Raw genomic sequence first — 14,797 nt, 5'->3', positions numbered from 1 at the left:
ATTATTATTATAGTTTTTTTTATAAAACGACAAATGGGACCGTTGAAGGAAGTTGGAGATGGAAAATGTTTGGATTTGGGGAGGTGGTTATATACGAGTTTACCACTTGTTATTTTAATCGATTTTTCGTTTCATTCTACTCCAGCTACTCTGAGAACTTGGCAGTACGATACTGCAGATATTGTTTACTTTTGTTTGACTAATTGCTTGCTATGTAGCTCATTTAAAGTTGCTTTATATAAAAGTGTCTGCCTTAATTACTAAATGTAATTTAAGTGTAATATGAATTTAGAAATATTTTTATTTTATTTTTCTGTGCTTAAATATATGAATTTCCACCACCTTACTTGGAACGCCGACTCACAAACATGCTATTCAAGGACGTCTTATCATTAGACAAAGTAGGCTACAGCCAAAAACGTACGCTTTACCTAATCTAACCTAGTCCTGAAAGAACCAGTCTTCTGTAAACTTAAAACACATGTATGTATTGCCCTAATAAGGAAATATTTGTAGGAAGACAAACAATGAAGCTAAACTGCTTTTACAATGATTTCTATTAGGCTTAGAATGGAAGCTTGCAGTGCTAATAGTCTGTGCTAATTAAATGTGCTGCTCCCCACCGGGTCCTTAAATCTTAATGCCTCTCTTGTTAATCCTGTCAGAAAGGTCTGATTTGTTTGCTGGCATGAAAGTTTAATTTGGTTGTCTGATGCTGGATACTGCTGGGGAGGAAAATAATAAAAATGGTATCGCCACCAGTACTGTTCAAACATTGAGAACTGCTGTTGAGCCAAGTATGAGCCAAGCTTATGGAATGCTAAAACTTTGTTTACTTAAAAAAACTTTGAAGACAGGATTAGAAGGGATAAGCTAAGTGATGCTAAGTGGACAAGGACTAATTTCATATAATTATTATTTTTTTTTATTAGACAGGAATTTATTTGGGGGTGTTGGACCTGCATCCTTTTTGGTGCATATCGACTCTAACATGTCAAGAGTTAATTTCTTTGGCTCTGCCACAGCTGCCATTCTTTAATGCTGTCACTGGCCAAGAACTTCGGCAACAGTGATTTCTGGACAATTAAATACTCTTAAATAGATTGAACCATTATTTAAGGAGTATCACATTTATGACCGGTATTTGCCTCTTAATTAGGGATGCCTGGATCGTTATTGGCTCAGATACTGACGTATTTAGATGGATCGGGTATCGGTCCGACAAGCCCGATACAAATTCGATACTGATGTAGATGCTCAATAGTTCGGTTCACTTATAATATGCATTTAGAATGGCACCTAAGGTGCATTTTACCAGAATTTTAATAAGTAGAAATTAAACTACTGTGAATTAGCCGACATGCAGACACTTACAGGACTTCCTGGAGTGTTCTGATTGTCAAAATATAAGTCAGAGGATTTTAAAGTTAAATGATATTACATATATAATTTAGAGATGTGGACGGGATCAGTTATGTAGGGTATTTTGCACGCATTCTACCACCATTATATGTAAGGATATTTGGTATGCTAAATTTAGAAGGGAATTTAGAGTCTCGAAATATGTGAGCTATGAACTAAATTAAACTGTCCTTATTTTACCTTATTAGGTAAGGCAATTTATAATGGAATTAATCGCATTTGACAACCATTATAAATGAGATAAATGACAAAAAACTAGATTATTTGTCTTTAATAGATTCTCCACCATTGAAATCGTAATACAACGTCTAGTTGTATCAGCTCACAATTTCTACTGTAAGGAATTGGCTTTAATAAGTGAATTACGATTAATTCATTAATTCATTTTCAATAATTCCACTAAGTGTGTATGGAAAGGAACTGAACAACTAGTAGTTAATGGTGTGATTAATGACACGTGTGAGATATGTCCATCTTCACCTGGTGTAAATCACACTTACAGAGTTATGTGTCTTCATTCATTCATATATTCTCATCTGTAGTTTCTCTCATCAACCCTGCGGTCTCGAGGGGTAACCCGTACATTACAGTCCAGAGCGTGCGCACTGTGGTATTTATGTATAATATTTATTTTATTTAACAGGGACAGTGTATGGCACTCAGCCATACCAGAATTAGCTACAAGCTAAATTTCATCTGTAGTCCCTGGGCAGGAAAAGGTAACATACAATTAACAATCCAACAAACCATATAAATATACCATAAAACGTCGCATTGGTGCATCCCTCTTAAATGAGATATTTGAACTAGATTAACTGTTTTAAAATGATATATAATGAGGGAACACATATAAAGGGGTATCATACATCAGACAGAATGTGTTTTTGTGTAAAAAACAAAAAAAGAAAAAAAAAAAGAAAAAAATAAGCTGGATGCCAAGCAATAAATCAGATTGAATGCAGGTGACTTTTGCATGTTTTTTAAAAGCAAAACATTTTTTTTTTTACTTGACATGTCATCTTCTACGCCGCTGTGGTAAAAGATGTCTGTCTATCTGTCATGTTTACATTTAAATCGATTAAAAACCTTGACTTGAGATAGTTCTACCTTAAGATCCACATTAACACACACACTCACCCAAATAACACATTGATAACTCAACCATAAACCACAACCATAAAGGCCAGTGAAGCCAAAGAGCCTGTCTGATGCCTGCAGTCAGAGAGGGCTAATACAAATGACGGCTCTATCAGATCAACACTGCATGTCTGAGATGAATCATTGCAGGCATATTTTCTGCCAAGAGCACTGGGAATCGATAAAAGTAATCTAGAATGTGGTAAAGAATTTCACTTGCTACTGAAAAGAGATGCTGGACAGAGTGTCATTTTTTTCCTCATACGGTCATTTAAAATCCTCAATGAACAGCAATGGGATGTGACATATAAATTCCAGGCCAAAGCACTGTGGTCCACTTCATAAATAAGGCTTTAAGATGTGTATCTGTAAAATTAAACGGCATCTAGATCAAATATGGGTAGGTATTTGTGCCACATTTTAGGTTAAAATTTATTTTAATTTGAAGAACTGGTCACCATTTATTTTGTACAAATTTTTAATCAACTTTTTGCCTTCTTTAGTTAATTTAAAAGTTAATTGTCATACCGCAGGACAGTTAAGAAAGTACAAATATTCCATGAGCTCTTTTAATTAATATGTGGTCATAAAAGCTGCATGCACAGTAATTGTAAATATTTAAAATAGTTTAAGATTGAGTATAGCATGTCACACCACAAGACACGATAGTAGTAGTAGTAGTGATTCTTATCAACACCCTGGATATTTCAAATTTGTTAGTTTGTTTGGTATGTGTGTAAGTGTATTTTATGTAATAATTTTACTCTTCTAGCAGCAAGTTTGACGATAAGGGGATTTCACTGTACAATGTAATAAACTGCAAGATTCCATGTCAGAACAACTGTTTTTTTACAGACACACAGTGTTATCTAAATTGTAAGCATATTGTTTTAAAATTGGATTAAACTTTACACAGAAAAGGTTAGTAAGCAATTTTATCACATTGAAATCATGTTAACACACATATTGTATGGATTGGCCCCATTCACCTCCATTGTAAGTGCCTTACTGAAACCATGATTTTTCAAGAAAAGCAAGGACGAGTTGAAGGTATTTTTGTTGTTATCAACATTATGCCACAAATGCTGTCAATTGAGCTTAACTTGTATTAAACCTGGAATATTCGTTTACCTTTCAGAAATAATAATCTCATAATTTTTAATGCAGACATTGAAATATGCAAATTTGAAATCCAAATAACTTTTTTACCTTTTATGTTGGTCAGTAGAAATACAACCAGAGAGAGTTTGCTTGATTATATGTTATTGTGTGTGCTTGTTACCATCAACTACCAATAGGGGGCGGCACACCTAAGCATCAAGGCTGGATGAGCCCTGCTCTGAACAGCGTTGCCATGGCGACAGGCCAGTCGTAATGGAGGGAAACACAGAGGGCAGTGTAGAGCTGGGAACAAAACAAGAACAGAATACAAAACAGAAAGATGTCTGTTTACATACCTCATATCTGTCTCTCCAACATGAACACTTCTGCACACTGTTCAGATAACAGAATAATAACCTCTCTTGATTAATTTTGTTCCACTCTGTTGGTTAACGCATGCTCACCACTGGGGTTTTATGCTGTTGGACTGCAGTTTTGAAAGCATTCAAAACTATATAATGGTATTGGTCGTTTGTTGATAGTAGGAGGAAAATGGTGTTCTAAAAGCCTTTAACCTGAAAAACCTGTTCAAATTGAACTGAAAATGAATGTACCACAGACTAAAAAACCCAGTTGCAGAGAGGGGAATTTGCTTACTCATTTCAGAAGTCCACTGTGTGTTTGAATGAGTGAGTGGACACCTTTTACTCATCTGTCTGGCAGCAAAACATCTTTTAAGAACCTTTCTAAACATAGTTATATTTCCTACTTTCATGCACAGGTAGAGTAAAATTTCAGATAGTAGCTTGAGTCCAAAGAAATGTGCATTTCATTTTCCGTCAACAAATCCAAGTAAGTAAAACGAGATGCGTTCAGTTACTAGGGGTGTAAATCGAACGTTTCATCACGATACGATCTTATGTCGATTTTCTTATCCTGTGATCTGATATTTGCCAATACCTCAAAGTCTGCCATGATACGATATCAATTTGATTCGATTCAGGGCCCTGCGATCAATATTCCGATATTATGTGGGGGGCTGTGGCTCAGGTGGTAGAGCGGGTCGGTTGCTAATTGGCGGTTCGATTCCCTGGCCCACATGACTCCACATGCTGAAGTGTCCTTGGGCAAGATACTGAACCCCAAGTTACTCCCATTGGCAGTCTAGCACCTTGCATGGCATTGGTGTTTTGAATGTATGGGTGAATGGGACACAGTGTAAAGCGCTTTGTAGGTTAAAAAAAGGTGCTTTATAAGTGCTGACCATTTCCATGTGCCTATTTTACACAAATTACTTTTTGTTTTTTTTGCCCTCAAATGCAACCAAAATATAATTTGAATATTTTATTGAGCTCTCGGATAAGTGCAAATTTAGTACCCACACTGGGACATCCAGAACAAAATAAGGTACTTCAGATGTTGAATAAAAAAATATACAGGTAATAATAAAAAATAAAAAACATCATACACAAGTGATCATCAATCAATCATTTGATTACAGCTTATTTTTCAGTTTAATCCAATTCAAGATACTTACATACCCATTACTTGTTTCCAGCTATCCGTGCTATCCACGGTTTTCTTGGCTACAACTTCCACAAAATTCGGTTTCTGTTAACCGGGATAAAGGTTAAGGATGTTGTGTAGATGTGTAAAGTCTTATAACTGATGCTGGTGCTGAGCAGGGGATTTCTCTTTCCCTTGTTAGTGCAGTTCAGAATGTTGGCGTTGTCAAGACATTTCACGTGATGGTTGAACTGCTCCATGGCACTTTTAAATAGCAAATTCTCATGTAAAATTCAAATGGGTCGCATGTACAACAATATTGATGGAAGTCCAAATTAATCACACATGTGAGCTGCTCTGTGTTTGTTGCTAGAGCTCACATTTTAAAGATTGCCCGGTCGCATTTCGTGGGAAGCCAGGCTGATGCGCGCGCACTGATAGCAGAGCGCAATTTGGTTTCAAAGACCCTGCGCACATCTGTGTCTCACATGAAAATAGTGATGTGAAGATTAGATAATTTGACTGACTAGTATCTTTGAGTCTCGTACAGCGAAATGAACAAATCTTTATTCAAGTCATTTCGTTCATTTTAGCAGAATTAAATTAAAATGTACAATTTTCAATAGCCAAATTCCCCCCAACACCTCTACTTACGCAAACTTTGATTATAATTTGTTCGTTATTTTGTCACGTGACAGCCCTTTACCTGTATGAGCAATGCATAGCATATACGGCTGTCACGTGACAAAAGAACGAATGACTTGGACCAAAAGGGTTGAAAGGTGAACTAATAATTTCTGTTTCCTGTACAGCACCTATGCAGTTTTCACGTAACAAACGAACGGAGGTTGTGCAATATGCTTGCGCGACCAACACAAAATTAACGAATTACTCTCTGAGACTACTGGTTCTTCTGAGTTACATAAAAGATTAGTTCAAAATGAATGACCCATCACTACATGAAAAGCATATTAGGGCTCATAAAGTGAAATAAATGTAATAAAGTTGCTCATCATCTGACATAATGCGTACGGACGTGGCTGCCATGAGAGTATTAAAATAAAGGTTAATCTTAAAAAAAAAATTCTATATCGATCGTTTTTTTATATAATAATATTTTAAAAAAATTATATATTGATAATTGTTTTTTGACATTGTGGCGACTCTCCATAGACTTCCATGCATTTAATACAGATGTAACGATAATTTCTATCCCCTAAACCTACCCCTAAACTAACACACACACACACACACACACAAACACACACACTCTCACTTTGTTAGTATCTAGATGGGAGACCTCCTGGGGAAAACTAAGGTTGCTGCTGGAAGTGGTATTAGGGAGGCCAGCAAGGGATGCTTACCCTGCGGTCTGTGTGGGTCCTAATGCCCTAGTATAGTGACAGGGACACTATACTGTAAAAAGCACAGTCTTTTGGATGAGACGTTAAACTGAGATCCTGACTCTCTGTCAGGGCACTTCTCATTAAGAGTAGGGGTATAACCTCAGTGTCCTGGCAATATTGACCCTTATTTATCATGGCCTCCTAATAATCTTCTTCCCTGAAATGGCTATTTCACTCTACTCTCCTCGCCACCAATAGCTAGTGTATGGTGGGCGTTCAGGCACATGTCTGCCGTTGCATCATCCAGGTGGATGCTGCACACTGGTGGTGGTTGAGGACATTCCCCCTATACTATGTAAAGTGCTTTGAGTGCCTTAAAAGATCTCTATAAATGTAAGGAATTATTATTATTTAAATGATGGATGGTTCAAAACACTTCAGTGCTTTTGTGTCTCATTATGGCTATTGTGTTCCAACACGTTTTTGAAAATACACCCTGGAAGTTTTGGTTTCCAGAACTTGCGTAAGTGCAGATACACATACCGTAAATGGGTTGGAATTAATCCAGTGTGCTTTGGCTGCCCATGTTATTTGGGCATTTGCAGTTGGGAGCCTGTCTGTATATCTGACAGGCGCAGTTGTGTTAGTGTCATGGATTTTATTGAGTGATTTGGGGCTCGGATGTTCCCCAATACTCATAAACACACACACACATTAAAGGGATAGTTTACCCAAAGAGGGAAATTATGTCATCCTTTACTCATGTCATTCCAAACCCTGATGGCTTTTTCTCTTCTGTCAAACAAAATAGGAGACATTTAGGAGAATGTTTATGCTGCTCTCTTCCATACAATTAAAGTGGATGGGACCAAGGGCTGTCAAGCTTCAAAAAGCTCCTTAAATGGTCGATAAGACTGATGCATTGTATTCTAAAACTACTGAAGCCATATAATAGCTTTGTGTAATTATTGATTGAAAATTGTGCTTCACAGCCTTGGCCACCATTCACTTTCTTTGTATATATATGTGTGTGTGTGTGTGTGTGTGTGTGTGTGTGTGTGTGTGTGTGTGTGTGTGTGTGTGTGTATGTATGTATATATATATATATATATATATAAACATTCTGCTATAAATTATAGTTTTGTGTTTCCATGAAGAAAATCAAATGGTTTGTAAAGTAAAAGAATAATAGAATTTACATTTTTACATGAACTGTTCCTTTAATACACAGGCTCAAAGAGTAACCTTTCAGACAAGGTTCATTCATTCTCAATTCAGAACTGCCAGCTGAAGTTGCACAGCAAAATACAGGATCTGTGTAAATAGGCTTTAACTCACTTTTATAATCTCATATACAGAAATACAGAAACTTGCCTAAATCAGACAGTATCAGCCTCCGTTCTGCTCAGCACCTTTAGCTGTTCATCTTTACACAGGATTATGGAGAGACTGAGGAACAAGAAACCAGTCAACCTTGTCAGAGAAGATTTGCACCACTGGGCTGTTGTTATTTCTGTTCAGAGTCTCTGCATAAATTATCAGAGAGTAAGCAAAATGAAGCAGTACTCAGGCCTCACAACTGTGATATTATTCATGTTCTGAAACTTGTTTGTGTTAGAAACCATCAGAACAATATTTAGAGTACATATGGTACAATGATTCTGTTTCTGATTCCAGTTAATGATTCTTGTTACTTAATGATTCTTTTAGTTCTTGTGAAAAAGTGCCACCTTTACACTACTTTAATGATTGGAACATTTTCTAGTATTTAATTATTACAATTTTTACTACAGTTCCGTTCTTTGTCCGTTTCTTTAACCATTTGTGCTCGGATTAATAATTTTTAACCAGAAAAAGCTAAGTATGTCTTTGACATTTGTTTCATATGAACAGGTGTTGCTTATATGCCACATCTTTGCTTATAACTTCATGAAATAAACACAACACACCATTGCTTAGAGGATTGTCTTTCAAACGAGCCCACACACAATGTAAGCGGATGCCTAGATCATTATATAATCCACTCAAAGCACAATGTGCACACCGCATCTGACATCTTGCAATATGGCTGAAAACACAATTGGATTGGGTTCAGATTGGTTCAAAAATCATCCAGATTTGGGCAGAGAAACATGTGATTGGTGACTGTTACATGTGGCCACCAGGAGATGGGGCCAAGTACATGACACAGCCTCAATGATGCAGACTAAAAAAAACAGGAAATCTTTAAAAACACCCTCAGAGCTAAAAGGGTTAACTACACATTGTAATATGAACAACCAGTATTTTTTTCCTCATTATATATAGTTTGACTAGTAAATAAATTAATATGTACATTTAAACATATCTATCAAATCATTAGCACTCACATGAGATGAAGACTACACTTATTAGTAACCTTATAAAAGCTTTTTGAATACATGGAGAGGTTCCCCTTATAGGAGCTGCCATGTCCTACTTGGATCACTTGACCAGATGAATACTACTTGCCTAATCTCTGTAACTGCCATGTTATTGGACAATTTCACTCATGAATCATGGCTGGCTGTGAATAGTGAATTTCTATAACGGCACTGTAACTGAGAACTATTGCGTTTGAACAACGCTCCATCCACAACCCCAAGATGACATACATCAAAAATTACTGAGAGCACCTTTAAGTCTAAAGTACACAAAACAGATAGAGTATGTAGTTCCCAGTTCTTATTGAGATCGACATGATGAAAGTGATGTTTTGCGATTTAGTGTTAAAGTCAGTGTGATTCACTTAATTAGCCAAGAACTGCTCCAACTGATTCAGTAAGTGAGTCATTAGTTGTTAGTTCATTTGTGATTTTTTTTGTTGTTGTTGTTGATTCGTTAACAATAGCCAGCTCAAGAGTCATTCATGCAACCAAAAAGGGACAACACTAAAGAAAGAATTGTCTATGTAGTCTTTTCTCTCTCATCCATTTAGACTTAAAAGAAACTTGTGTTGGAATCTTGTGCATGAATGAGATAATAGCAGTTGTGTATTGGTTCAAGATATGGTTCTCTCCCAGTTTGAAAAGTATATTGTAATCATATTTTCTTCACCGAACACTTGTTTCCTTCTAAAGGTGCTTTTTCGAACCATTCTTTACCCTGCGTAATCCCATTTCTATAATGCACATAATAAGATTATATCTTGTGTAACCTGCTCATTGTGTGGAAAAAGACACCCTAAACATCTCTCATTCACTATATTTATCCCCTTTTGAGCCTCTTTCTATTCAACAGAGTGAGTAAGAGTATACTAATTAGGCCATAATATAATATAGAGAAAAATATAAAGAAGATATTGTTACAAATAATGTTCCAAATTTCTTTGTTTAAAAGTAAACAAAAATGTCCTTAAAATTAAACATTGATATTTATTAATATTACCATGAATTTCTAGTCGACAGCCTTCCCAGAAGATTGGAACCTGTTAGGGAGGACCAACTCCATATTATTGCCTGTGGTTTTTAAATTAAATGTTCAGCAAACATGGGTTTGGTGTTTGGGTGTCCACATACTTTTGGACAGATAGTATATCTATTTCAGCACTTTCATCCCAGCATCTCTGCAGGGCAAGAGCTCCGATCTGCCAGGTTTTCATTTGGTTGGCCAGGGTTCCATTGTTGACGTTGAGTCTGACTAGTAAGCAGCTAATTGGGAATAAAGTGAGTTTGGGATGATGGATGGAGGGTGGGTGTGTAGTGTGAGCCAGAGTCTGGCTGCTGTAGGTTTGAGTAATGACTTGCAACCTGTTGCAAGGATTAATTCACAGCAGAACGCCATGGTGCAAACATCAGCGGCAGGCTGCACATACACCAACTCCACAGGAAGCAGTTTCTTACTTTCATATTATTCGTGTTGTAGTTCTAAAAAAGTGGCCTAATGGGTTTTTCATTGATATGTATTTTTAGACTTGGATTTGGCTCGATTAAGAAACAATCCTCCGGAGGTTCAATTAGAATAGAAGAGCTCTTTTCTGACCTTCTTGCTTGAACATTGTCTGGTAGAGCTGTAACTTGTTATACAGCTAATTGTACAGCCTGCTATACATGATGTAGGTAACCCATACTGTGTGCTAAATGTACTATTTAGCTGATTACAATGTGTGCAGCTAAGGATATTTGCTTTTAGCGTCCTCTTTTAATTTTTGAATTTATTTTTAAGATCTGAGAAAATTCTAGATAAAGGGGAGGTCACACTACACTTTGCGCTCCACTCCCAATCAAATTCATCCAAATGCGGGAAACCAAAAACGCAAGTTCAGGTGAAGACATTTTGTACGAGGCTGCGTACCAAAGTTCAAGCTTGGTGAACTCTGAACTGCGAATCTGGATGAGGAGAGGACGCGTGACTAATAGAAGGTCAAAACATCACTTACCTCTTTTCAATTCAAAGGATACTTATTTCAAAGTGTGTTTTTATTGTTGCTGGAAAGTGAGTAGATGGTATTTTCTGACATTTTAAATATGAGTTGGGGCAGGACATATGAAAGAGCTCATCCCTTTAAAAAAGATAAATAAAAATAGCCAATATCCTTTACTATACATCCGCGAACCACAATTTGCCTCTTTCTATTGGTTGTCAGAAGTAGATTATATTAGGGGGAGGGCCATTAAAATGATCTATTAGACAAAAATGTAGATATGCCCATATGCAAAATGTGTCATATATATTTTTGCTCACTCATCCTCCTGAGGTAATTACAGATTGAGGATAAAGTATATAGGGAAATAATTGTGTATATAACTATACACAATTATAACACTATAATTATAATACTAACACTATAAGCTTGTTTGTTAACCTTGTTTTGTCCACCTTGTAAAGGCAGCTTTCATCCTGTGATGGGGACTTTGAGTCATTTTACTACTTTAATCTAATAAGCATCCCCCTCGTTTGGTTTATTTGGTCTCAGGCTGAACTTTTGTTCCATTTATCTTTTTATTTCTCAGCCGAAATTTAGTGCAGAAGTTCTGATGTAGTATCAGACTCCTCCAGTCTACACTTATCATAGTCAGTGAGTTGTACAGGTAATACGCTATTCCCATAACACCCCACAGGAGGAAACGCATTACATACGTATCACAGCAGCTTAATGACTAGCTGATGATTCTGGACTCCGATTGCACCTAGAAAGTATTGTACAAAATGTAGACATTGATAAAGGCCTGCATGTTTATTTAGGACCTGTCACACCCTGCTGCAAAGGCTAGTTTAGATCCCATGCTGGTTTATGCTGGTTTGGTTTTGGTCTACATGGTGTGAATGATTTGCAAAATTATATAATGTGGCTTCTTACATGCATCGTGGCAGTTTCGAAATGAAATGTCAGACAAAATCCCCCTCCCTATCCTTCAACTCAAACCTAAAACTTAAACCTAACCCATAGTGTCATAAAAAGCAAATGTGACATAAACAACACAATTTTTCATACACAATGAGTCCCACTCGCATGCTCTGCGGGACTCGTACCCTGGTCCTTTGCATCGCATATGCTCTGTCAGTTGAGCTACTGAGCAATTTAATCACACTCGATCGAGCTTGTAAATATAGTTTGGTTATGTAATGAAAATGTGTATTGCCTTACAGGTAACGTGTTGTGGTAAATGTGTTTAGATAACATAAGATAGCATTGTGCGAGGAACAGAATGAAGAGTGTTTATGAACTGATATTTTATTACTGAATTATCTGCCTGTTTTATTCATGATTTGTATGAAAGTAAATAAAAGTTGTTGTTGTTGTTGTAGTGTCTCTAGTGTTAAATTCTTCCATTATACTGCAGCGATACATGCAACGAGCCACATTAAGTTGCTTGCCACAACATGTAGGTTGCTTTCTTAATATGTAGGTTGCTTTGTAGAGAATCCTCCATAATGCTACATTCCAATTAATCCAGTAAAGGGAAGTCCTTGGGCAAGTTAGTCATACACTTGAGAAATAGAGGGTTTGTTGGAAGGCCAGTATCGGCAACTGATCTGGCATTGGCGTGGGCTCCCAGTGGAAACACATTAACACACAAACAGCTTTTGGCTATTGGCATCTCTTTGAAATGGTGCTGGGTAAGTGATCTGTGTCTTCTTAACAGATGGTGGAACTGAGGGTGGGAAATGTTTCACATGGCCCACTCTATTGCTGCTTGCACGGTGTTGAGGTGGCAGCCAGGTACTCACGGGGTGAGTGTGAATAAGAGGTGTGTTACTACGTGCTAAAAGCTGGTGCTAATGTCTCACAGATTACCGTTTTGTGCCTCAATACGATTATGATTATATTAGTTATTATTTATTCATTCAGTTGCTTAATTATTTGGCTCAGTACAAGACAGGAAGCGGCAGATCTTTCACTTGTGCTGATCCATGATGCTGGATTTGTTTGCTTTGGTCTTATCTTGTTATTTTAAAGTACACTACTTTGTCAAAAGTATGTGCATTGTACAAAATAAAAGTTGAGTCAACTTAAAGTAGTAAGAATAATAAGCTGCACAGCATTTTTGAGTTTACTCAACTTCAGGTTAATAAGTTGTACCAACTTGACAATTCAAGTTGGTACAACTAAGTTTCTACAACTTTCCAAAAAACAGAGGAAGATTATGGAAGTCAGAAGAAAAATGCCAAATTTACAGTCACTTCCTCAGCAGCTGTATTTGAAAAACCACTGTAGCTGTGTTGACTTATTTATTTATTTATTTTTTAATTTAATGTCAGGGTAATGGAACATAATGAATTATTTAAAAAATGTACATTTAACTAATAAATCATTTAATAAAATAAAAAAGTTAGCCAGATTTAAGATGCTAAATTAAGACTGTAATGTGTGAACACAGTTTGTGAAAAGGGTCCATTAACAAGCAACTGGTGTGGGTAAACCATCAGACTTGAACAGGATGTTTCTGGATCTCCATCAGGGAGTCATTTTTACCATTCAAGTCCTAGTCTTTTGTAGAGTTAGTGTATGGCAAATGGACTGTACAAGACAGCCTGCTGGGATTACATTGGTTTTGAATCCACCAACACCACTAGCCACTAGCAGTGACTCTTATCCTTTGGTTTCAGTACAATAGTTAAAAAGTTAGCTGTAATGCCGAAACCAGTTTTTCTCTTTCTCTCTGAATGAAAATAGTGATTTAGGGTAGGTAACCATAGAAAAGTGCATTGGGGTGGCCTATATAACAACGATGTCTGGCCCTAGGTGGTCATCCACTGTTGTCTTGGATACATTCTTAAAGATTGGCATTTGAACTAAAAATGCAATGTGGTCACATGCATTTCTGAATGGGTCCTGTATGAGTGTTCGCAGAACAATTTTAACCCAGTTTACACCTGTAATTTGCACTGTCCACTTAAAATTTTAAATGATAGTTCACCCATTCATATTCTCGCATCATTCAATGTAGCTTTCTTTCTTACGTGAAACACAAAAGGAGACGTTAGGCAGAATGTTAGCCTCAGTCAACATTCACTTTCATTGTATCTTTATTCGTACAATGAAAGTGAATGGTGACTGAGACTAACAGTCTGCCTAACACATCCTTTTGTGTTCCACTGAAGAAAGTCAGGTAAGGAACAACATTTACCCATGATTAATTTAACAGGTCTGTTTCTCTCTGTTCTGCAGGAAACAAACTTAATAAAGACCTAAAGCACTACCTGAGCCAAAGGTTCCAGAAATCCTCCCCTGACCACGAGCTTCAGCAAACCATAAGAGACAACCTCTACCACCACGCTGTGCCTTGTGAGTATCCTGTTTCTGTTTCTTTCTGCACTTCAGTGTACATTCTTCTCTCCATCCATAGTATTGTACAATACTATATTTCACCCTACTTTTCTTGGCTTTACTTTTGCTAAAGTTCATATGAAGAAGCTCTGTGCTCCAAAAAAATTATGGCTAGACTTTTTTGTACTTATTGTGATTCTGTGGGAGAGAAGACGGCATCAATATTTGCAGAAATCCTCCTTTCGATTAAGTAGGTGTGTTATGAGTGTAATGACATACATAGTGCATGTTTTTGTATTTGTGTAGAGAAACAGAGAATTGGTCATGTGTGCAGTTGAGTCGACATTCTTGAAGTCTAGATAGATATTTCCCTTGTGCAAGTTTGTAGGATAAAACAATGGCTTGGAGATTTTCACACATTTTCAACAGTTCAGCTGTATCAATGTGTATTTGCGCAAAATGATGTGCATATTGTGAATTCTATACAGGATGTGTGTATACACAATATCAATTGTTTCAGGCAGTTTATAGTTTCAGAACTCCGGTTAGTAAAAAC

The 14,797-nt window shown here is 36.8% G+C and overlaps 1 protein-coding gene across 8 annotated transcripts in view; it reads left to right on the top strand.

The window, feature by feature from the left end:
• LOC127625912 (membrane-associated guanylate kinase, WW and PDZ domain-containing protein 1-like) overlaps positions 1 to 14,797 on the top strand; it is a 200,596-nt gene that overhangs the window by 75,912 nt on the left and 109,887 nt on the right. For all 8 annotated transcript variants that reach the window (XM_052101367.1, XM_052101364.1, XM_052101365.1 and 5 more), the window contains exon 2: positions 14,143 to 14,259. In XM_052101367.1, coding sequence (XP_051957327.1) covers positions 14,143 to 14,259 — 117 coding nt within the window. The remainder of the gene's footprint in view (positions 1 to 14,142; positions 14,260 to 14,797) is intronic.

The sequence above is a fragment of the Xyrauchen texanus genome, chromosome 32 (genome assembly GCF_025860055.1).
Source record: "Xyrauchen texanus isolate HMW12.3.18 chromosome 32, RBS_HiC_50CHRs, whole genome shotgun sequence".
Lineage (NCBI taxonomy): Eukaryota > Metazoa > Chordata > Actinopteri > Cypriniformes > Catostomidae > Xyrauchen > Xyrauchen texanus.
Note: the sequence above shows the minus strand (reverse complement) of the source record. Positions and strands in the feature narration are given on the sequence as shown.